Genomic DNA, 24,347 nt, shown 5'->3' with positions numbered 1-24,347 from the left:
ATGCTAAGGGTTTAAAGCTGGTATTATACTACGATTGTTTATTTTGAGCCCCATAGTATTCATTTTAGTTTTTAATTATGTTTTTAAGTGTTTATAAAGGGATGTGGTTAACTATAGTCTTATATGAAATTATACGTTTTAATGGTGATTATATTATCATTTGATTAAACGAATAAAACTAAATAAATAAAAATATAATATCAGTTGAAATGATAAGGAAACAGTTAAAATATAACAAGTTTCTTCATGTTTATGAAAATGTATGTGCCTAGGACTGCAATCGAGCCGAGCCAAGTTTTGATCTGTTTGAGCTCAGCTTAACAGAATTAACTGCAGATATGAGCTCGGCTTGAGTTGATAAAGTTAAGCTCCAGCTTGGTTTGAAAATTATTTTATTTATAATATGCCTATAAAGTTTGAGAACATTCTCAATGTTTCTAGAATATTAATATTTTTAACATTCTTAAGATGCTAAAATATGTTTTAAGAGGAGTAGATTATATATTTTAGGAGGGATAGAACATTAATATTTTTAACATTCTTAAGATGCTAAAATATGTTTTAAGAGGAGTAGATTATATATTTTAGGAGGGATAGACTATGTCATTTGTATTTTTAAAACTCCACTCAAATTTATAAAAATTAGTTTGTGTAGATTATATAATTTTTTTTTAAAAAAAATTATGGTGATTATTATTATTATTAAATTAAATTTTAATGCATGAGTCCATTTATATTAAAGAAAAAACATACATTCACTAGGTTCCTTTAACAAACTATTCGTTAGCAAACTCGTGAACCAGCTCATTTAGCAGATTTGTGAGTAAATTTGTAAACAGCCTCGTGAGTAAGCTCATTTAGCAGATTTGTGAGTAAGCTCCTAAACAGCCTCGTGAGCAAGCTTATTTAACAAATTTGTGAGTAAATTCGTGAACACGCTCGTTTAGCAGGCTCGTTAATAGGCTCATGAGCAGGTTTGTGGCCTTACTAAATGAACAAACTCGTGAGCCTTAAAGAGCCAAGTAATGTGTGGTTTGAGCTTTGCTCGATTAACTATTTGACCTTAAAAATTAAGCTCTACCTCAACTCATTTACTTATCGAATGAGCTTTTGTCAAGACGAATTTCAAGTGCCTTGCGAGCAGCTTGGTTTAGTTGCAGTCCTTGAGTATGTCTATCAAAACTTGCTTTTATACCCGTCAAGCTGCCTAACCTAATGTATACTAAGAAATAATTATATAAGTTATTATTAAGCACATGAAAAATAATATTTTATAAATTTGAATTCCTAAGCTATTGTTTATATTTTAAAACAATACTAATTTCAGTTCAAATACACACATCTAGAATTTTTTAATTTAAATAATTTTATAATAAAATAGTTTTAATTTTGAGTATATATATGTAAAAAATTAAAACTCTCAATAACTCTTTTTGCAAATACTAAAGATTCTAGGGAGATTTATGCAAAAATTACAATATATACAAAAATATCTATTTTTGGGAATTTCATAGCTAACTTGTGAGGATGAGTCTGGGAAATTGGCGAGCATCACTTCTGGAGCCCTAGCCGCATGCCATTGCCCAAAATTTCTTCGATTTTTCATCTTCTTCTCGATCTCGGACGGTGAAATTCGATCTCTTTCGAGGTTATTGTAGCCTTTCCGTTTTAATCTTTAGGTTTTGTCAAGTTTCCCCCGTTTTCTTCTCGACTCTAAGCATTTGTGTTATTTTGCATAATTTTTGAAGGTAGTCTTGGGGTCTTGGATTGATTGAAATTGTGATTAGTGGCGATGTTGTTGGTAATTGACATTGGTTGTGCGTGATAGTGCGTTTTTCGTTGAATTGATTGTATTGGGGGTAGGGCATGCCCTAAATTTCAGTTTTCCTTTTTTTTTTTTCTTCTTATGTTCGTTTGGCTGTTGAAAACACTGATTTTTTTGGATTAATATGGACATGATTCTTGGTTTTTTTTCTTTTTCGTTGCAAAATAGTTGAGGCAGGGAAGAGTTTAATAGTTGAGAATATTTTAATTGAAAAGTTTTTTTTTTTTAAATTGTGGACAAGCCACGAGTAGGATTAAAAATTTCCAACGTTTAGTAGGGAGGGGAGTGAAATACTAACAACCCTATCCTAGGGGTGGTTGTAAGAGAGATTTATGATTTAAATTAACTACAATTAATGTTTTTAATAAATAATTGCGCCTACAATGATCTCTAATACCTTGATAGATAGATTCCTGTTTAAGTTTCTTACACATGACTATGAACTATTTTGTGCTGATTCCATATGAAAGTCTTATAATTAGGGTTTTAATCATTTGAACATTTACAAGTCATCAACTTATGCATTAGCCTTTATTTTTGTTAATTGTTATAATTTACCAACTGCTATGCATGATCTTCCCAGTACCAAGTATACCTATTATTTTTCCAATACAGATATTGTGATTGCTGCGAGATATAAATATGTATCCTTCGAAGGGTAGCAGTTCATATGGGCAGCAATTGTATAATACACAACAGGGATATGCGCAACTAGTAAGTTTCTCTGCAATATCTTTTAGATGAACTGTTTAAGTAAATTTGTGGGAAAATTAAAGGCTGCTTCTGCTGAATTAAATTTCTGACTTGGCTAATGTACACTTTTGCTCTTCTTAGGCTGGAACTAGTTATTCAGGGACTCCTGTTGGTGGTTCCGATGTGGCTGGTCAGCATGCTTTGGCATCTCATCAACAATCTTTGCTAGTTGCTCCTCAAGAATCAGATTTAAGTTCTTATAGAACCCATTCTTCACAAGCTTCTCAATATGGAAGTCCATATGCTGCTGCGTATGCATCATCTACTTTGGGTACTCAGCAGGTGAGGAGGTTGATATTGCAATCTTGTTCACCCGATTTTGTAATGCTGGGGCACATCATTATATGAGCTCTCTGTTACTTATTTAATTTAACACACATCAATTGAGAAAGGTTTTGCATTTTAGCTCATCTTTCAGTAGATGTAAGTTTAGCTTTTGCCAATGTGTGTTGGTGACCTATCTAAAGCAGTTATTAGATCAAGGAATGCTTTTTTAGGTAGACATACAACTTAAATGTGGTTTTATATTCACATGCAACATTTGTATCAGTATAGTAAATAACTTCTACAATATCTGACTATACAGGGATTTGTTTTGATCACTAAAGTTTTGTTTATTGCCACTATGTAAATCTATGAACTATTTTGTATGCAAGCTCCATGGGATCGACACCATACATGGAACCCAATATGGGGTTAACTTCATATGATATGTCATAATGTTGTGGTTTTGACTCAAGGTTAAGAGCACATGTATTGCTGTTGTTGTAGTTTTTTGACTGTCCTTTTGTGTCTGTGTCAGTGTGGTTTTGAATGACCAGTAAGATTGTTTGATCATGTATATTCTATTAATTCAGCTGCATAATAATATTTCCTGAGTTGCATCCTTTGGTATAGGCTGGAGGATTCAGTGCTAAGGTACCAGGTTCATCCAGTCTGCAGGGCCGAACATCATATGCCTCTGCTTTAGCAGACTCATCTAAGTTCTCATCTGGAGCTTTAGGTTCCAGCTTGGCGATGAGCAATGAGGGCTATGTTTCAGCATCAAGTCTTGGATATACACAGAAGGGTGATCAATTTCCTGCAGCAAAGGGTTCTGATTATACAATGGATAGGAGGCTATATATTGATCATCAGGGTGCTTATATTGGGAGGGATTTACAGAATGATTCATCTAGAAGATACACTGATAGTCTCCCCATTAGCCATCTATCTAAGGTTTGATATTCAGTTTTTATTTTTATACTAGTTTATTTTCTTTTGTTATTTCAGCCTAATATGACATGATACTGGTGTGTTTTCTGTAATGGTCTTTCAGTCTGAGATCCATGATCATGCAGACCAGGTACTGCAGTTTTTGCTGTTCATCCTTTCTAATAATATTATTTAGGGTACTTTATATTTAATAACTTGTCCTCTTTGAAACTTCCCCTAGGCATCACTTATTCGTCAACAACAAGGGCTCAATGCTCAATCTCTGCAGGCTGGTGCTGATGCAAGGTAATAACGTTATGCAAATTACAGATGTATTTGGTAATTGTCATCAATAACTATTCAGAAGTACCCCATAAATACTATGTTGTCCTATAGTTCATGGTCGTTTTTGCTACTGATGCTATTTGTGCCAGCTTCTGCTCATTGTTCTTTGTTAAGCAGTACCGCCATAGCCTTCTGCTAGTGCTTTGTCAACAATCTGTATTATACTGGTTATATTACCCCCGCAAATAGCATCATTCAATTATTAAACACTTTCGGCTCTAATTACACTGAGTAGGATATACATTTCTGGCAGACAAGCTGATTACTTTGCAGCAACGGCTGGCCCTGTTCGCCATGGGCTTCAAGAATTTAATTCTTATAGTGGAAGAGTGGATGTGAATCCACGCAGTTCATCGATTCTTGGTAGCTCTCCATATGTTGGGCAACATTCATCTTCCATTCTTGGAGGAGCTTCTAGGAGAAATGTGGATGAACACACTTATCCACAGGGATCATCTACTGCTGGTTATGGGGTCAGTTTACCCCCCGGACGGGATTATGTTGCGGGAAAAGGTCTTCATGGTCCATCTGTTGAGTCTGACTACCAAGGTAGTGTCTTATCTCGTGGGCATTCAAGCATTGGAGTATCAATGATTAATGAAAGGAAGGATGATAGAGATGGACTTCGCCGGGAATTTGAGATAAGGGAGGAGGAGCGTCGTAGGGAGCTAATGCGGGAGAGAGAAAGAGAACGGGATAGGGAACGTGAACGGGAGCGGGAGCGTGAACGTGATCGTGAAAGAGAGAAAGAACGTGAAAGAATTCGCATCTTGGAGCGCCGAGAAAGGGAAAGAGAACGAGATCGAGAAAGAGAACGTGAGCGCCGAGAAAAGGAGAGGGAGCGTGAACGGAAGCGTGAAGCTGACGCCAGGCGGGTGAGAACTCCACCGAAAGCTGCTAGAGAACATCGCGCTTCTTCTTCTGCGGCAAATGAAAGATCAGTGCAACGAGTCACACCTCGCCGTGAGATGTTGCATAGGTTGAATTTGATGATTTCCTACCCTGCCATAGGCTATAAATAGGTTGCTGCTTTACTTGTGGTGCAGCTTTCTTGACTAACACTTTTGTCTGTTATGCTGAAGGCATGGTTCACCTGTTAAAGAAAAAAGGAGGGAATATGTTTGCAAGGTAAAACCATCTAAAGATAAATGCTCAATGATGTTCCCAACTTGATATTCATGGAGGACTATGTCGATGGCTCCTTAGTATTTGCATCAGTTTCTTTTTATGAATTACTGAGCCTGTCTTTCCTTTTCTTCAATTCTTTTCCGTCTAGTTGGAGATGCTGTTGATTCAAGGTCTCCAATCCTTGCCATGAAGTTTCATAAGGATTCCAAGAGAATCAGGAATCTGGCTTGTATTCCTTTTTTTTGGGCCTTCAAAGCTTCGTTATGACATTCCTTCTGCTCTTCTTTCAGAGCAACATTCTTTTTTGTGATCCTGTTCTAAGGCCACACCCTACTCCCTCACCTCTTCTTGGATCCATTATAATAATAACAGCTCTGTTAATCTATACTTTTCTTGTAATTGCCAATTCTGTTTCCAGAGTTGTTTAGAGGAATTGTTCTGGAATGTGCTGAAGTGCATTCTAATAGAAATAGGGTGCTTGAGGTGCAGCTTAATTAATTCAAATGCTCAAACATTAGATGGTTACTGTTGCAAACTTTGCTCTATTTATGAAGTGACTCATTTCTGCAATAAGAGTATGACCTGATTGTTATTAATTTATTAAGATTGAAGATTGATTTGGTTCTGCAGGTTCACCCCTTTTGCTTGGTGGATGCTGAAAGGGACTACTTATCATTGAGTAAGAGATACCCCAAGTTGTCAATATCTCCTGAATTTTCAAAGGTATATTCATGCTTCTTCTCTTGGGCAATGCTTTGCATGCATGTACAAGCACTTGTTCACCATGCCTTTATTTTTTTTATTGTGTGCTGCATGCCCATCTTTTTCAGGTTATGCTATTGTGGCCCAAGAAAACATTAAACATATCGCTTTATACTCCTGTCAGGTATCAATTCCTTTGGACAATTTTTCTTGTTGAAGTGTTTATCCAATTTTGTTTTCTTCATGGTTGCTTGTTACTCTTACTATGAGTTTTCTGTTTTGTGGTGCTTCTTTTTGTGAATATTGCAGCTTTGAGCATGACTTTGTAGAAGTTGATAACAAAGATGCTGAGAAAGAAATTCCATCAGTGGATGTATTGCCAAAATTTGAGTGCAGTAATATTACATGGAATGCCAAGGTCAACTACACAATAATTTCTATTTAGAATTACAGAATATTCATGATACCTTAGTTTCCATAGTTTGATTTAATTTCATCCATTACTTAAGAGTGTTTTTTACTTTTTTAATAGCGTCAGCAATCTTGTGATATGTACAAGTTTTAACTTTGGCAAGCTGTGGGCAATTGTAGACATTCACGCCAATTTTGTATAAACCATCTTGATTTTCTCTGAGTAACTACTTTTTGGCATGGGATCAATGAATGGAATCTGCATTATCTCCTGCCAGCTATTCTCCATTTAGAATGTATTTTAGTCTTACCTGCTATGAGCTTCTGTTAATGGATTTGTCTTGTGTTAGTTAGCTCTTTCCATTAACTGATTTCTATTTGCCTTAACAGGTTGAATTCAATCTCATAAATTTAACTGCCTAACTTATGGATCTATTAGAATAATCTTCACATGATGTTTTGGGCTATATACAATTATCTCTATATTAACCCTTTATTCAGATCCTGTATTGTTTAATATATGCTTCTCTGTAGCAGGTCATTTTGATGAGTGGAGTCAGCAGTGGTGCTTTAGAGGGGCTATGCTCAGAGAAAACCCCTGTTGATAGGGCCATCCACATGAAGAATATTCTTAAATTTGCGGTTCTCAAGAAGGAGCAGTCTTTTTTGGCCATTGGAGGCCCATGGAGTGCATCAATAGATGGTGGGGATCCATCAGTTGATGAGTCCTCCTTGATTCGAACAGCCATAAGGTGTGTGGTCTGTGACTGTTCATGATCACTCCATTAATATCATCATTGTAATCAAATCATTATGGTTTGTGGGTTTATTTTGTTGCACAGATGTGTCAAAGAAATTATCCAACTTGATTTACATAATTGCGTGCAATGGAATCGTTTTCTCGAGGTATTAGTCTTCATTCTCCACTTCATCATGGGACTGCATCTCATTTCTCAATATAGATATTCCTGACCTCTGAAAAGCGGTAGAGTGATATTAGAATAATTTTTGCTTCCATACATGATTGACATGCTAACCATTATTCTTTATCTGAAGCCTAAACTTATTCGGGAAGATCTTAGATTTCAGGCTTATCAACTGATATATGAATATGAGAATTGTTAACATGTTAAAGTTTGTGTGTTTTTCCTTTGTGCGTGGAATATATGTGTATTTTTATATATATTTCTTTGGCCTGTACTTGATAGATGTCATGACCTCATATTAATTGGATAGCTTGGATCATGATAATGATGTGATAATTTTTTATGGCGTCACTTGATGGATATGAGAATTGTTAACATGTTGTATAATTTATTCACCATAGGTTTTATTGTAATATGCTAAACTTTGTGCACTATAAGAATTTTCCTTGCATTTATTTTCCCCCCTTTCGTTTGTACTCGATATATAGCCTGACCCTTATTATTAGGATGAATTGGATCATAATAATGATAGGATAATGTTTTATGGTGTCACTTGAAGTTCATATCCATATTCGTTAGCATTAGAAATTATTGTCAGCTCCTTTTTGATATCTTTATGCATGCTAATTTCTTTGGTCCACTATTTCTACCCCATTATTTAGCATGTGAGTTTATGGCAGTACTTGACAGTTCACTTTGAAAGACTTCTAGTTTGTTAGCCTTGGAAAGCCCACATATATGTTTATTAGTCTTTTCATTTTCTTCAACTCCTTGGAATCTGATTCTGCTTGTCTCTTGTGCTTATGCATTCTATACTCGTTTCTTCACAACACTAAGTTTCTTTTCAAACTTCAAATGTTGGTGGCATGATGCCAACATTAATGAGTAATTGTATTTTATTCCACTTGTCTCACAAGATCTTCACTGTTGGCTTCTGGTTGTGTTTACATTATGAGAGATGGAGATAAAATAAAGAAAACAAGATAGGTTTCTTTTGTTTTACTTGCACTCTTAACCTTGAGGCTGGAGTTAAACACAACCTAGTGTTTTGCCTATTCGTAAGGACAGGTAATGACACCAGAGTAACATGTGATGTCCTAATTTTATGTTTTGGTCAGATCCATTATCACAGAATTGGTAAGGATGGCTTCTTTAGTCATAAAGAAATCACTGTATTGTTTGTGCCGAACCTGTCAAACTGTCTGCCTTCTGTTGATATTTGGCGAACTCAATGGCTAGCATACAAAAAGGATATAGCAGAGAGGGAACAGCCTTTGTCTTTAAAGCAAGAGAAGGTTTGTTTGGTTGCTAACCTTTGAATCTTCTTGCTTCAACTTCTTTAATACTTAATTACTAAAGTTGTGCTTATCATGTTTCCTCTTCAGAAATCTAGCAAGGAGAACTTGCAAGGTATACCCATCTTTTCTTATTGTCACATATCTCTCTTCAACTTAATATATAGCTTATTGTAGGATTTCTGTTTACTGCTTCAGGTGATCAGAAAGCAAACAAATCTAAGAACGTGGATAATTCTGGAAGAAAAGTTAAAACTGAAGACACTCAAGGAAAAGTTGAGGAAAAAGAGGGTTTGGAAGGAGTGATCCTTGATAAAACACCTGACATGAAAACTCCGGCTGAAAAGAAAGGCAAAGGTCCTGCAGTAGATGAAAAACAAATTGAGAAGAAAAATTTGGACGTTGAGGTTGGAGATGGCAAAAATAATGGAAGTCAGTCCCAGGATGGGGCTTTGACAACCTCAGTAACTGATGTGCAAAAGACCACAAAGAAGAAAGTCATTAGGAAGATAGTGAAAGGAAAGACCATTGCTAAGAAAAGTCCGGTTGGTGGAAAGATGGATGTGAAGCATGAAGTAGAGAAACAAGGTAACCAAGAAACTGCTATCCATGAAAATGAAATTTCAGTGGACAATGTAAATGCTAATACTTCTGTTTTAAAGAAAACAGTTAAGAATGATTCTGCAGCAAAATCACCTCAGAAGGATGATATGGCGGTGGACACTTCTACCATGCAAACTGAGATTAAAGCTGACATAGAAAGTGAGCTTCAAAATGACAAGGCAATGGGCCAGAAACCAGAGGGAACTGCTGTGACGCAAGAAACTGTGGTTAAAATGGCAGGAAAGAAGAAAGTTATAAGAAGGGTAGTTAAAAGAAAAGTTGCCAAGAAGGAGCTGAAGGATGGAAACTCCATTGCCATTGAGTTAGAGAAAGTTGACAATGTGACACCTGAAAAAGTAGTTGAGGGAGATGGACTGAAGATCCGAGATGGAAAAAAAGATGACTTGGTTGTGATTAAATCTGAGAATGAGATTACTGAGGTGCCTAAATTGGCAACTGGTGAGAAGTGCAAGGCAAGTGAAGCAAAAGCAAAGAGTGAAAAAGAAGATATAAAACAAAGCATAGGCGGGGATAAACGCCCCAGGGCAGGAAAAAAAGACTCTAATAGCAGCTCTAACTCCAAAAATGTAGAAGGAAAGGACAGTAAGAAAGATGGCCAGAATAATGATAGGAAAGATGAGAAAGAAAAGAAGAGTAATGACACAAAACAAGATGCCAAACAAAAAACAAGCAAAGAAATTAAGGGGAAGAAGTCTGAGGAACCTCCTAAACATCCAGGTTTTTTTCTGCGGATGAAACGAACTAGGGGATCTAAGGTATGTTAAATTAAGTATTGCATATCTGTTAGTGCTAATGTTAGTCAAGAAAATTTAATTGAGATTATTATATTTTATTTGTGATGCAGCTTCGTTCAGTATCCCTCTCTTTGGATGGGCTGTTGGAGTATACTGAGAAAGATACTCAAGAATCAACTTTTGAGGTTTTTCTTTTCTCCATTCTTACTGTTAGAAAAAATTTAGACCATCATTGACTACATTTCTTTTGGCACAATCATCCATAATCATGTCTCTTTATTTGGCATGGCAACTTCTGCCCCATCTTATTCTTTCCCTCTTTCATCAAGAAGATAGTCTGCATGGTGAGCTGTGGATTTGAGGTCAAAAATGGGATTGTTTCACTGAAAAATAAAGCTTACTCTTATTTGTGAAAATTGTCCTTTCAAAAACACTGTCCGCTGGATGTGGCATTTAAATAAGCCGGCACTTATTTATTATTTCCTGCTTTACTAATGAATGTTCATATTAATACTTACAATTTTTCTTTTGTGTTGAAGCTTTCTTTGTTTGCTGAGACACTAAATGAAATGCTGCAATATGAAATGGGTTGCCGACTCTTAGGTTTTCTTGAGGTAGATGATATTAAGTTAGCATTCTGTTCATTTATTTACGTTCTTGCTTATTCTGGTTATAACCGCGTTTATTTTTGATGTCAAATACAGAAATTACGCAAAAAATTTGTTATGAAAATTCATCAACGGAAAAGGGAAAGAGATGAGAAAACCGAAAATGGAAGTGAGAAAGAGAAATCGCCTCTAAAACGGCTAAAGATTGATAAGGAATCTCCTCAAGAGAATGAACCTAAATCCAGTATACAAGGTGCTCCTGACCTGAATGCAGATGAAAAAGTAGGTGATGATGCTACTGCAGTTTCAGCAGATACATCCAAGATGGAAAATAGAACGGATGGTGATGATAATGAAGATGATGGCGATGAGGATATTGAGGATGAAGATCCCGAAGAGTTTTTTGAAGATGAGCAAGAAGTTGATGGTGCTGATGATATACCCCAGGAGGTAATGTTCAATTATTCTCATTGGATTTTTGGTATTGTATACCTGATCTCAATCACTTGGCCTTTATTTATTTATTTATTTTTAAATTTTTTTGGTTTTGCCTATCTATGCCCTTGATCTTTGTGTTAGCACAATTGACTATATCTTATACTTCAGTGGTTACCCCATGTTTCAGTAATCATAAATTTGTTGCTTTTTTTTTTTCCTTCTTTTACGCAGGAAATTGAGTTCCAGTACTTAATATTCTTGTTTATTCTATAGATTGTCCCTTGGCAAGGTTCACGCAATTTTGCACAGTATCTGGATCATTATGCTAGGAATTTTTTGGTTCTTTTTACCCAGCCTTTTCTCCTTTGTCCCATGGATTCGCAAAATATAGGTGAATTTCCAGTTGAATGGATCAGGGATTAAGATTTTGCCTTCCCATCTTTGTTTGTTGATTGGGTTTAAATGGGAATAAGAATTCACAGAATTAAAACTGCCTTAGCATAATAGTTTATTCTGCATTAACAGAGTTCAATTGGAATACGGCAACTGAGAGCATGTACTAATAGGAAGAGCTGAAAAGGCTCGTAGGATCATGAGTTAGGAGCTGCAAATTACTCTTATGGATGGATATCACCTCTGGCAATCAACCCACACTATGTTAACGTGATAAAATAGATGCTTTAGAGAGAGCACTGCAATGCTATTCATGCTTGTATGCATAATCATTTGTGTTGCTGTGCTGTTGAATCCGGCAGGATGTAGCCCAGGATGAAAATTCCAATTTGGAGGGGAAGCTTGAGAAGACTGATACTATACAAGATACAAATAAGAAAGCTGAGGATCCTAAAAACAGTGGGGGCAATGGAAAGGTAGATAATAAGATTGGCAGTCCAAAGAAAGAAGATAAAGAGGTCTGCTCTAAGAACAAGTTGGATCTTGAAAAACATGACTTTGTTGATAAAGAACTGCTCCAGGTAATGTGCCTTCTATGCTTTTATATGGCCAAGATTTTATACTCATCAGTAGCATCAGTAGCATCAGTAGCTATGTATATTGTCTTTTGGTCATCTCTGGATTTAGTTTGGGTTTTTTATTGCTCTTCACTGGCCGTCTTCTTCTCCGTGGTTCGTTCTCTTATATTTAAATATCTTTGAACCATTGTTGAGATTTCGATGTCTAATTTGCCTCGGATTCATGAAACAGGCTTTCAGGTTTTTCGACCAAAATCAAGTGGGCTACATCAAGGTAGCATAATTCCATCCATTTGATCAAACCATTTTGCATCTATTGATATCAATGTATGCTGATGTCAATCCTGGTTGCAGGTGGAGGATTTGAGGTGCATTCTTCACAACTTGGGCAAATTCCTGACATACAAGGATGTCAAGGTGGGATGAACTCATGCTCACAACCTTAATGTTTGATGATGATTTTTTTCTCGAGCTTTTTTCGTTTCATCGTCGTCGTGCAAAAAAAAAACCGACACATTAAATTTTTTTAGCTGTTTATTGTTACAGGAATTGGTACAAAGTGCCCTGATCGAGAGCAACTCCGCGGCCAGAGATAACCGGATCATCTACCGGAAACTTGTGAGGTTAAGGGACATTTGATATTTGCATGTTTTATATAAATTGGTGAAACCTTGTCTTCAGATTATGTTGGACTAGGATTAGCATTAAGAAAGATTAAGTGAAAATTATGGCTTCTTTGTTTGCAAATTGTGTATTTTTTTTTTGGGGTTCTTTTTGTAGATTCTCTACATAAGAAACATTGTCGTCTTTGTTTTTATTAAATCTGATTGAGATTTTTGTCCTTCATTTCTGACTTAATGCGTTGAATAAATATGTAAATGTTTTAATCTCAATGGAAATTACACAAACTGACTTTGATTACGAGTGTTGGTATTTCAAAAATTACTGTTAAAGTAAAAAAGATCATGTAATTTTGTTTTTAGAGGGCGTTTTGTAAAAGGTTTAAAATATTAACATGAAAATTTAGATATTTTTGAGAATAATAAATCGAAAAATAATTTATTATTTTAGAAATATTAATATTTCTGATAATATGTTAATAATATTAAACATTAGTTATACTCAACTTAAACAAATTAAACAATATTTAATACTTAATTTTCTCATGGGAATATAAAAAATTATTAATACAAAAAATGGTTTTTGGAAATAATTTTATAAATTTTATATCATATATGATTGTGATTTTTTATTAATATTTTTTTTTTAGAAATTTTAAATTAATTTTTGTATAACACGTTTGATTATTATTGATTGGGATCCCTAGTCTAGTAAAAATTTCTTGTGTCCCTTTGAAGGCTTTGTATGTATCAATATATCATCCACATATATCACTAAAATTTGTATGAAATAATTATTATTATTCTTTCTATTTTTATGTAGTTTTTTAAGTTAAGGATAAAATTTTTAAAAAAAAATCCATAGTTTTTTTTATAGGTGTGAGAATCTTAAATTTCTTTACAAGATTTAATTAAATAAAAATTTTATCAACTCCAAATAAAAAATTCATGCATCAAAAAAGCAAACCAAAAAAATGCTTTTATATAATAATCCTTCAAGAATATAATTAGCTGAAATACAATTATAAAAAACATAATAAACCTGACAACATTCTTTGTCTCTAATGTTCAAAAATCATCACTATGAGTAAATCAAATGCAACAATAAATATTTCTCTTATCTTTAATTAATATAATTAAAAACATACATTAATTAATTAAATCACTAACTCAAAATACTCACACCAACCAAACAACAGATACTAAAATCCCCATAATCCATGTTGACAATTGACCAACTTCACTCCCATAGTTTGCCACTGCCTCCACATTCCCTGAACCATCTGCAACATTATATACATATATATATATATATTAGTTTCGATTCAATCCAAAAACTTAAGTTAATATTAAATACAAGAGTCGAAGATTTATATATTCATATCTATATAAATTAATTTAATCTTAATAATAATAAGTGAAATTATTATTAGTTTCTTGTTTGTTTGTTTGTTGTTGTCACCTGTTGCATTAGCTGAATTGTTCTTTCCACAAGCAGCTTGAAAAATAGACCTCACTCCCTGCATCATTTGAGCATTATAGAACTGAAAGTTCGACAAAATGCCGTCGATACAACTGATCACCAACATCGTTTGGCCGTAACATGGTCCGTCGCAGAATCCATTCGTCGTCGTCAAATTGCTCGAGCTATTTGTCGTCGCATTGAATCCTAATGTTGCTAAGCAATTTTGAATAATCTTTCAGAAAAAAAATAAAATAAAAATGTAGTAAGTGCATGAAATATTTGAGAATTGGAAAACAATAATTCTAATAACATGTTAAAGGAAATTTTTGGATGTTTACTTACTGTTCGATTATCGAAACAAAGTGCCGATGTAGCGACAATTTGAACTGCATCAAGGCCTTGGCCTTGGCCATGTACTTGCCAAAATTTAAGCAAGAAAACAATTAGGAAATAATACTTTGTTAAGTTTAAGTCATGATATGATAAATTTGATAATCATAATGCTGAAATTTGAGCTAAAAAATTAATAATATAAAAGCAGTACAAACCTTTGCAACATGAGTGAGCTAATGTGAGTAAAACAATGGAAAAGAAGACATGCTTGAGAGAAAAAGAAAAAGCCATGAATGAAAAGAAAAGAAGGTCTTGTTTTCATTCACAAACACACACAGAGACATATATATATATATATAGTAATAAAAAAAAAATTCTATTATTGTTTAATACTTAGTAATTAGTAGTAACATTTGAAGCATCAAACAATATAACTAAACTCGGGTAGGTGATGATGAATAGTAAAACAGTATCTAAGTTAGTTTTATGAGTTGTGAAGAGGTAGGATTAGTTGGTGCACTAAAATCACCAACTTCCCACTTGTTTCAAAGACTTTGATTTTCCTCTTTTAAAGCCATAATAAATGAGTTCCAAGTTATTTCCTATCTACGTTGTTAACTGATCAAAAGTAATAATAATAATAATAATAATAATAATATGTATTTTAAGTATATAGTTTTGTGTGTATTGATGATGGTTTTTAGAGCTTTTGTTTGACTTTGCAGTGTAACAAACCTTAACTGCTTAAGTTCTATGTTTATTCGTACTTAGTTAGCTAAATAAAGATGGCAAACCTTCTCATATTTGACAAATAGACGACAAGTGCCCCCATTTAAGAGTAGAATCGGGGATATCGTGATGTGGAGCGAGAACATGAGCCTAACGCTGACCCTCACTTTCACTGCGAGACGTGGAATTCGATCTCGGGTCCCTCCCAAACGAGCAGCCTTACTGTGAGGGGACCCAAATGACTAATCGATCCCAGAAAGCACGTTGGTTCTCTTCTTGAAGTCTTGAGTGGTATATATATTTAATGTATTAAGATAAATATATATATATATATATATATAAGCATCAAGTAGATGAACCTTCAACAACATGGTCCGTTTTTTATAAATGTGTGTCAATGGGTCAATACATGATATCAGCGTTAACCTTGACTCGTGTTAGATAAGTCATGTTTTTTAGGAGTTAATCAATTGAGTCAAATTGAAGTATGTAATCAATAGGTAATCTGTAGTTACTTTAATTGGGTTATTTTTAATTTTAATGTAGTTAGTTATAGTAAATTTTAGATTTATTATAATTCTGTTTTTTAAAGAAAAAAAAAATGACAAATATTCTGTTTTTAAATCTACAAAAATAAAATAATATATATATATATTGTAAAACACGTTGTTGACAAATATAAATTTAAAAAATATAAAGTGGAGATGCGGGGTATCGATCCCCGTACCTCTCGCATGCTAAGCGAGCGCTCTACCATCTGAGCTACATCCCCATTTTACCAATTAGACATATTTATAGATCTTATTATAAAAATCTTGGTTCAATTTACAACTATTACAAAACAAAAAAATACAAAATTTAAGCAACGAGAAAGAAAATAAAACGCTATTCATCTGAATATTTATGTCAATTATGAAAAATAATAAAAGGCCAAAGAAAAAAGAGAAGAAGTAAGAGACGATTATGGCACATCAGCAGTATTTCCAAGTCAAGGAAACCAGGTCTGTCAGACCAAACCATGGAAAAACATAAGAGTTTGTTGGAAGAATGAAACAGAAATGAAAGACTTTGCCCATGTTCAATGTTTCACCATTACATGAGCTTTAACAGATCCCTTAAATCAATTACCGAATCATCTCAGAGTCTAAGCCCTGTTCGGTTCACATGTCGATAATGTATATATTTATACATAATGAAGAGTAATCTCTTCAGTTTATATATTATTCTTGAATGTGATTTCGAAACCTTTTAAAGGTTGATTTTACCAGCTAGGTACCAGGAGTGCATAGCAAGGCTTCCAAATGACAAGATATTGGCAAGAGATGATAGCCCATGGATCATGCCGAACTTCTTGTTCATTCCGGCAAGTTTAGGGTTAGTCTTTGCGGTTTCCATGTTCTTCGACCATCCGACTTCTTCGCCAATGTTTAGTTCTCTTTCAACCTTGTGCCTCTTCTTCATCATCTAAGAAAGGAGTACACAAAACTGATTGATGGTGTGTAAAGTATTTTTGTTGAAATAAGTTAATGAAACAAAATTAGAGCAACATAGAGCAAGCAGAAGAAACTAAAAGCTTGTATTCTGTGAAAAGAGGATGAGTGACAACGACATATGATCACATACAAGTTCATGATGCAAAAACTTTTAAGTGGGATTCATCTTAAAAATACAACATATCACTTTTGACAATATATCATAACATTTAAATCATTTTATATATAAGTTAACATAGGACTTTTGTAGACCACTGGGAATTTTAGTAGGCTTGTCCTATGGGGTCTTACAGGCAATCAACCATGAGTCAAGATCAAGACAATTCTCATTTTGTTGATCGTTCCCTATTGGTATCTAGCAAACTCTTCTCCAAATGGTTGAAGATTCTCAACCATAATGACGTTACAGACACTAAGTGAGATCGTTCCCTATTGGTATCTAGCAAACTCTACTCCAAATAGTTGAAGATTCTCAACCATGCATAATGACGTTACAGACACTAAGTAAGAATTTTGCTGATGAAGCCTAGAAAAATTTCATGAAAGATATTTGTGCAGTTGTTACTCCGGCCATTATAAAATACAGAAAACAAGGAAACGGCAAAAGGAGGACTGCAGAAATAGGATTTGTGGGAAAAAAGTGCCAAATGGGCATATTTGGTATAGATGATCTCCAAGAAAGCACTTACAGAGAGAAATGGGTTCACTTAATTCAAATCTATAGATAGCAATCCAAAACTCCAATGCTAATAAAAGCTTAAGGAAAATAAATTCACTGGATCATAGGTCAATTCTGATAGTAGATGATGTTCCAATTAGTAAATAACACATAACAACAAACATGGAGAAACAACGGTTTTAAGAACAAGGTGGTGCTACTTCTACCCCAATCATTTAGTGAAGCTTCTCAAATATACTCAAATGTTCTACATAATACCTTTTGCACCCCTTAATGGACAAAATTGGCTCAACCTCTAGCAAGTTAATAGGAAATGGTCTTGTTTATAAGGAGATCAGTTATGATCAGTATTTGTTTAACCTCATCTCCCATCTAGCAGAAAGTTCTGTACCTTGTTAGCAAATCATAACTAAAGCATGAAATATCAAAAGGGATTCCCATAGAAGATGATTAAGTATTCAGGGAAAAGTTCATTGCCTCCGGAGTTTTCATAACAGTGTGCTAAATTACATGCAAGGTAATCCTATACCAAAACAAATAGCAGTTGCCTCAAATAACTTTGCCTAATTTGAAAAAATCAAGTTACAAAGCAGTTGTCACAAGGAACTATTCATTTTCACATTTGAAAACAATTACCCATCTAACAGAGGATCTATTACATCAATGATATGCAAAATGTATTGAACACCTGGAAACAAAATCAATTTACAAATCAGCTATTACAAAGAAGGGAGATTGGGGAAGCAACAAAAGGTAGTTATTAAGAGAAACTTAAATTCTAACAACAATTCCCTGAAGGATGTGGTAAAGATAAAGAAGCATCCCGAAATCAAATGGCTACCACCTCTCAAATAGACTTAAATTTTAAGGGCGGTTCAGAATGAGAATTTTGATTTAGGGATTGCTCACCACCAGAGTATCAATGCCAAGAAGCTAGTTTTCATGCCTATCAAGCGCTTTACAGCTCTTGCTACCGGCGTGTGGCTCCAGAGTGCCCAACTCTTTCCTTTCCCAACACTTTGAACTATTTTCTTCATTATTCATATATATACATATATATTATATATTTCCAATCCAAACAGCTTTCTTCAGCGCAACTATCGGGAAGAAATAATAAATAAATAAAATAGCAAATTCAATCCACAAATCACACAAATCAAGCATAAGAAAAGGAAAAAAAACTAAATAAGCATCAGATGATTCAAAATCTGGAGATGCATAAACCTAGGGAAAGATCATTCCAGTCTCGAATGGCAAAGAAATCACTCCAAAAATCAATGAAAAGTTTGATTACCTCGATAGTCATGGGAGTAAAGACGAAAAGGTTGGAGAGATCAAAGCCTAGGCTGGACAACAAGAACCCAAGCTGGTACCTTTCAATCGACGACGCCGACCTCCACGGATGAAGATACGCGAATGCCGCTACCGACACGGCGGCGCACGTTGACACCAACGTGAAGTACGCCGGAAACATCCTCCCTTGCAGACTCCCAAACTGATGCCGCGGCAAATTCCTTCAAATAAACCCGAATTAGACACCAAACAAAGCAAGAATTCAGTTGAATTCGATGATCCATACTTGAACATGATGATGCCGCCGATGAAGGTGACCCACAGGGCAGCGCCGAAGGCGGTGGAGAAGCAGAGGAGGTGTGCGAGCTTGGCGGCCGATGTGATGGCGGAGGAGTGAGAGGCCCCGATCACCGTGTCCGGGGCGAATACCACGCCGACGGCGAGGAACGCCACCGCCGTGAGGAACCTCGTTGCCCACGCCATATTAGGGTTAGGGTTAGGGTTAGGGTTAGGGTTTGGTGGGAGAGAACGCTGCCGAAGCGTAGGTAGAAGAAGAGGAAGGAGACGTTCGAGATTTTTCGAAGCTTTGAGTTCTAGAAGGTCTGAGATGTGAATTTCCATAATTAACCTTTCGTTTTTATAACAAAAGATTTATGTATAACATGGTATTTTTTGTAAATTGTTATTTAAGTTTGGGGCTATTTCAGTAATTTAGGTTGATAATTTTTTAAATTATTTTTTAAATTTGGAGTTCCCATCTCGAGGCAAGTGAGTGGACAGAGTTTCATCCATTCTCTTCCAAAGAACTAGTGAGAGAACTTATAAGCATGAGTTTTTTGTTTTTGTTTTTGTTTTTTAATGAAAATATATTTTAAATATATATATATATATATATATATATATATATATATATATATATATATATATATTATTTATCTATTATATATCAAATGCATAAAATATTTTTAGCTAATTTTAATTTTTGTTAATGATTAAAGTTATTATTCTTGTTTACTGTCTTACCTCTCTAGGTATCGTCTATTTCCATCGTGTTTTAATCTAATGATTTTATCATTTGTAAAGTATTTAGTTTAATAATTTCTATTTTATGAGTTAAATCAAATATCATGAGGTTTATTTCTTTTCTAAATTTTAGTTTAATTATTGATTTAAAGAGAAAATTAAAAAGTACTCCTATATTATGAACTCAAAACAATATTCACCTATAGAAGTACTGTTACATTAACATACTTTAATAGAAAATTATTAAAAAAAATAAATAGAGACTTAAATCAAGGTTGGCTTGGTTTTAATTTGGAAAGCTCCAACCCACTCAATATAGTTTGAAATTAAAATCAAATAGATTTATTTTAGAAAATTTAAATCCAATATATTTAATTAGTTCATGACTAAAACCTTTTTTTAAGACTAAACAATTTATTATAAGTTAATGTTTAATCATAAACATATATATCATTAAATAAAAATATTTATATACATATGTTAATAAATATGATTTCCTTAAAGCATACTAGTAATCACACATTTTCACATAGTTATGCTAACAATTAATTTTCTCAAAATATATATTTTAAAAAAAATTATTAGAATTACAATTCATCATTGTACTTTCTAATTTATCCGAAATATATCTTTGTCAAAATTTCATTTTAATTTTATTTAATCAAGTGAGTCATGTACAACAAGATAACACTCTTTATTAAAAGAGGCAGCGACTCAGGAGGATGAATTATGGTACATAAATTAAATATCATTGTCTTTTTATTGGTGAAGTTATTAATTATGCCGATAAGAAACAAGTTGTTCAAATTAATTAAAATAAATTCCCACTTTCGGTGCTATTCATAATTTAATATAAACATTAATAAATCCGAAAAAAAAAAATAAAAGTTTTAAATCCATCATAAATGATTTCAAAAGTTTGTTTGGACCCATTGTAAAGTCTTCATTTAACAGTACGTAATGGAGAAAGTCAAGTCGCTCACACTGTAATAATAATAATAATAATAATAATAATAATAATAATAATAATGTCTCATTCTAAACGAATTGAGGTTCAAACCAACTTCTTAACAAGACAAGGACAATATACACGGAAACTTAATATTAATAGACCAAATGACCATTGGCTTCACTTTATAATTCACTCTGATTAATATTAGTATAATATATATTATTAAAATATTGAAAAATAGAAATACACAAATAAATTATAAAAAAATAAAATCATAACCTTAAATCTATTTTAGAAATTTAAGATTATAAATATTTTTATTATTTTCAAATTTTTAATAATAAAAATATAATTGGAAAAAAAGTATATAAATAGTTTTATGATCAATTATAATATTTTAGAGGCCTAATACAAAGAGTGTGTAAACCAAAAACCAAATTTTTAATGTAAATCTGGTGAATAAAATATCCTTCTTTATAACAATAAAGGTTTTTTTCCCTTACAAGCTCATGTAAAAATAAAATCTTGTTCATGTGTTTCTGTAAAAATAATAATATCTACTTATATATTCTTCTTAGTTAAATAGAAAATTTTATAAATAAAAACTAAAATATTCATTACCCCTTTTCTTAGTTTATTCATTTTCAGAAATGAAACAATAAAAAAAATTAGTCTATATATATAATCAAATAGAATTATCTCAAATGGTAGAGTTTTGACTAGATTAAGCAGTGATTTCTCGTTCAAATTTTTTTATACAAAAAAAAAACATACTAGTTAAGAGACATTTATCATTTTATATGACTTACAATATTTTTCTTGGACTGGTTTTAAAGTCTTTGTATTTTAAGAAACCGATGGATGAAACACACACACACACACACTATATATATATATATATATATATATATATATATATATATATATATATATATATATATTGACGAAATATAGATAAAGCGACGCATTAAGAACTTGCACAGGGATGGAGTTAATTCATCAACACATACTTATGCTTTTACCTTTCGTCTGTTAAGTTTTAAATTCGTCTTTCAATAGGGATAAACATCTTATACAAGGACCATACCAATACACCAAAAAGTTGTTGGCAAAAGAAAATTTACAATACAAATGAAAGGAGGAAAATGTTAATATATTTTTATTTTTAGTAAAACATTTGTTATTTTGATAAATGGAGGAACACATTGAAATGTATGGACCAAACTATTGATATATATGAACAGAAGCATAAAGTTTATATTAGAATAGTTGGGGTGGACCATTGAAGGGTGTGCTCAACCATTCCTTAAGTTTAGTGTGACACTCAAGGTACTCAACCCCTAGCATCCGTATCTTTCTTTCTATTTTTAGCTCACCTTAATTAATATTAATAATATATATATATATATATATATATATTAACAAATATGTTAAAAGATAGAAGTCACACAAATAAATTATAAAAAAATAAAATCATGTTCGGTTATAATTGAAATTAAATAAATATTGTTTTTGGTGCAATGTAAAAGGAGAACTATCTATGTAATTTAATTAGAATTTTGTTTCCAAAAGTTATTATGTTTTTAAAAGGAAAGTTGGTGGGCTCAGTCGATTGTGTTAAGAACTTGTTTTTTTAAATGAAAACAAAAATTAAAAAACTATATTTTGTCTAAAATATTTTTAGTGGAAATTGCCAAAAAAACCCTTTAAGTTTGTAAAATTGCCAAAAACACCCCGTTAGTTTTACAATCCCCAAAAACCCCCTCCTTTTAAAGTCTATGTTTTTCAAACCCCCAAACCCTGTAACGGATGTGAACGGAGTGAGTTTCAAATTTTTTTGGACGAAAATGCCCTTGCATGGGGAGTCGTGGGTCTGCACCATCTCGTCGATTTGAGAGGAAGTGGGCGGTTTTCCGTGAGGGTAACCCCAGAGAGACAATTTATTGGAGCCGTTTAATTGCTTTTTCTCAACTCACGTCTTGACTTTTTCCATTTCGAGTCGTCTCCGAAGTTGTCTCACTGCCAAGCCTCTGTAATTGGCATTTCATCGACTTTTCTCTTTCCACCGTGATCTCGAAGGAGAAGTCCCCAGCTAACTAGTTGGCATTTCATCGGGTTCGCAATCTAAGGTATTGAGTATGGTTTTATGTTAACTGCTTACATTACAAAGAAAGATTTTTTTCGGTTTTGTTTTGTGCTCCTGTTTTTGTTGGAAGATATTGAAGTCTGCAGAGGGATTTCTCGGCTGGGGTTTTGTTAGTCTGCAGGGAGATTTCTCGGCTGGGGTTTTGTTTTGTTTTGCATTTTCGTATGTATACACTATCGAAATAGTTTTTTCGATTGTTATGAGTGTAATATTTATAATGTACATTTCCCGTTTCGTTTGATATGGTTGCAGTTTTACAAATGAGGTTGAGGTTTAAGAAATGAGATGTTCTGAGTTTAACATTTGTTGTCTCGTTTAAGTATTCTCGCCTCTGCTTTAACAAAAATGGGTCTCTGTTTAACATTTTATATCTCTGTTTAATAAGCGAGAGTTCTACCGTTTAAAAACCTTATATTTCCGCTTAAACTTTTTGTCAATCATCTGCAGGCTTGTGATTATGGCGGTCAACCTAGTTAATGGGCGTTGCTATTTGACACCGGTTGTGGAGACCTTAGTCGAATTGAAAGTTAACACTGACCCCTCGACATCGGGAGATTATTCGAAGGACACCGTTTGCGCTGTTCATCGAGTGGAAGCCATATACCAAGAGAGGGCCCCTTCTTGATTCTCTTTTTTGCAAAGATACGATGGTCGCACCAATAAATTCGGGATCGGGAAAGCTCGCCGAGTTTCGAGACCTCAAGATGTGGCCCTCGTTCTTGGTCTGCGTTGCGATGGCGGCAGCGATGGTCTTCGAAGAAGAAAAACCGGTCGGCGTTCGAAGGGCGGTATCTATCAAAGACCTCACGAGAGCACGGAGACTCCATCAAGAGCACTCACGGTGCAACTTGTTCGACGGAGGGGAGAAGAAGATAATTTTGTCAAACTCCCGATGGTGTACCTCGTGGGGACGATCCTCTTCCCAAATACATCATGCTCGGTTCCGAGCTGGATCGTTGATTACGTCGATGATCTACCAGCCCATGGGGTGATCACGTGACGGGCGCAGCGACGCACAAGTGGCTTATGGAGGATATTCCAGCGGCCGCCCGAGTGCAAGATAGATGCTGCGGGAAGAAGACCAACACGAGGGTACATTAAGGGTTGCTCGGTCGCGCTTAACGTCCGGTTTCTACGAGTGACCGGAGCGGGGAAGAAAGTCCGCTTTCGGCAAGATCCCAAGGATGCTTTGCTGCTACGGTGAAAGTACTTCACCGAAGCAAGCGACGGTAGAAACGAGCTTGTCATCGCTCGATGAAAAAGAGGTAATAAATCATGGACAATGTCTAACATAAGTCTTTAATGTTTAAACATTTTTATTTAGCGTTTAACTTTAGTATTTACCGTTTAACTATTATTCATAACCGTTTTAAATATTTTTGTTCTCCGTTTAATTATATTCTATAACGTTTAAATATATAAACACTGCTTTAAATATAGTTTTTATAGTTTAAAATGAATGATCTCACTGAAATTGTTTGGTTTACATATGTTAGTTTCCGAGATTTGGTTCCGCGAATCTTTGAAGAAGAAATATATGTTGGGGCCAACCGACGGATGGATGCCATTGCTCCGGGAACCACTTGCTCGAGGCGGGATGAGAGGCGGCCTCTATCGTGCCTGCTGGGACGCCGTTCTCCTACTTCCGACCCCACCACGC

The 24,347-nt window shown here is 34.2% G+C and overlaps 3 protein-coding genes and 1 non-coding gene across 6 annotated transcripts; 1 reads left to right on the top strand and 3 right to left on the bottom strand.

Moving 5' to 3' along the window:
• The first annotated feature begins 1,521 nt into the window (after positions 1-1,521).
• LOC120273692 (protein SHORT ROOT IN SALT MEDIUM 1) lies at positions 1,522-12,800 on the top strand. 3 transcript variants are annotated; one of them, XM_039280383.1, is made up of 24 exons: positions 1,522-1,648; positions 2,441-2,539; positions 2,660-2,860; positions 3,476-3,796; positions 3,897-3,923; positions 4,014-4,078; positions 4,371-5,096; positions 5,200-5,245; positions 5,876-5,968; positions 6,076-6,131; positions 6,257-6,365; positions 6,896-7,110; positions 7,201-7,264; positions 8,403-8,579; positions 8,670-8,694; positions 8,778-9,167; positions 9,249-9,958; positions 10,048-10,122; positions 10,477-10,551; positions 10,642-10,995; positions 11,739-11,957; positions 12,187-12,228; positions 12,309-12,371; positions 12,501-12,800. In XM_039280383.1, the coding sequence occupies exons 2-24, from the start codon at positions 2,468-2,470 to the stop codon at positions 12,591-12,593; spliced, it is 4,218 nt and encodes a 1,405-aa protein (XP_039136317.1). In that variant the 5' UTR covers positions 1,522-1,648; positions 2,441-2,467; the 3' UTR covers positions 12,594-12,800. The 3 variants fall into 3 exon arrangements, with proteins under 3 accessions (XP_039136317.1, XP_039136316.1, XP_039136315.1); XM_039280382.1 differs by having other exon boundaries at positions 1,522-1,626; positions 8,778-9,958; XM_039280381.1 differs by having other exon boundaries at positions 8,778-9,958.
• Positions 12,801-13,678: 878 nt separating this feature from the next.
• LOC120273028 lies at positions 13,679-14,667 on the bottom strand. Its single transcript, XM_039279662.1, has 4 exons — positions 14,588-14,667; positions 14,382-14,455; positions 14,037-14,271; positions 13,679-13,857 (listed from the first exon to the last, which is right to left on the bottom strand). The coding sequence occupies exons 1-4, from the start codon at positions 14,661-14,663 to the stop codon at positions 13,754-13,756; spliced, it is 489 nt and encodes a 162-aa protein (XP_039135596.1). The 5' UTR covers positions 14,664-14,667; the 3' UTR covers positions 13,679-13,753.
• Positions 14,668-15,800: 1,133 nt separating this feature from the next.
• On the bottom strand, positions 15,801-15,873 carry TRNAA-AGC. Its single transcript has one exon. It is a non-coding gene; the product is annotated as a tRNA-Ala (tRNA).
• A 276-nt stretch (positions 15,874-16,149) lies between these two features.
• On the bottom strand, positions 16,150-19,134 carry LOC120273862 (transmembrane protein 205). Its single transcript, XM_039280595.1, has 3 exons — positions 18,853-19,134; positions 18,568-18,787; positions 16,150-16,565 (listed from the first exon to the last, which is right to left on the bottom strand). The coding sequence occupies exons 1-3, from the start codon at positions 19,047-19,049 to the stop codon at positions 16,350-16,352; spliced, it is 633 nt and encodes a 210-aa protein (XP_039136529.1). The 5' UTR covers positions 19,050-19,134; the 3' UTR covers positions 16,150-16,349.
• Between the last annotated feature and the right edge of the window lie 5,213 nt (positions 19,135-24,347).

Source organism: Dioscorea cayenensis, chromosome 12 (assembly GCF_009730915.1).
Source record: "Dioscorea cayenensis subsp. rotundata cultivar TDr96_F1 chromosome 12, TDr96_F1_v2_PseudoChromosome.rev07_lg8_w22 25.fasta, whole genome shotgun sequence".
Classification (NCBI taxonomy): domain Eukaryota; kingdom Viridiplantae; phylum Streptophyta; class Magnoliopsida; order Dioscoreales; family Dioscoreaceae; genus Dioscorea; species Dioscorea cayenensis.
This window is presented reverse-complemented; position numbering and strand designations above follow the sequence as displayed.

Excerpts from the sequence above, each read along its gene's own strand:
- LOC120273692 (XM_039280382.1), top strand. The coding sequence starts at position 2,468 with ATGTATCCTTCGAAGGGTAGCAGTTCATATGGGCAGCAATTGTATAAT. Across the intron at positions 6,132-6,256 it reads TCGCTTTATACTCCTGTCAG|CTTTGAGCATGACTTTGTAG; the intron begins GTATCAATTCCT and ends TGAATATTGCAG. Across the intron at positions 7,265-8,402 it reads AATGGAATCGTTTTCTCGAG|ATCCATTATCACAGAATTGG; the intron begins GTATTAGTCTTC and ends TGTTTTGGTCAG.
- LOC120273028 (XM_039279662.1), bottom strand. The coding sequence starts at position 14,663 with ATGGCTTTTTCTTTTTCTCTCAAGCATGTCTTCTTTTCCATTGTTTTA. Across the intron at positions 14,272-14,381 it reads TTTGTTTCGATAATCGAACA|ATTATTCAAAATTGCTTAGC; the intron begins GTAAGTAAACAT and ends TTTTTCTGAAAG. Across the intron at positions 13,858-14,036 it reads CAATTCAGCTAATGCAACAG|ATGGTTCAGGGAATGTGGAG; the intron begins GTGACAACAACA and ends ATAATGTTGCAG.
- LOC120273862 (XM_039280595.1), bottom strand. The coding sequence starts at position 19,049 with ATGGCGTGGGCAACGAGGTTCCTCACGGCGGTGGCGTTCCTCGCCGTC. Across the intron at positions 18,788-18,852 it reads GGCGGCATCATCATGTTCAA|GAATTTGCCGCGGCATCAGT; the intron begins GTATGGATCATC and ends GTTTATTTGAAG. Across the intron at positions 16,566-18,567 it reads TTACTCCCATGACTATCGAG|ATGATGAAGAAGAGGCACAA; the intron begins GTAATCAAACTT and ends CTCCTTTCTTAG.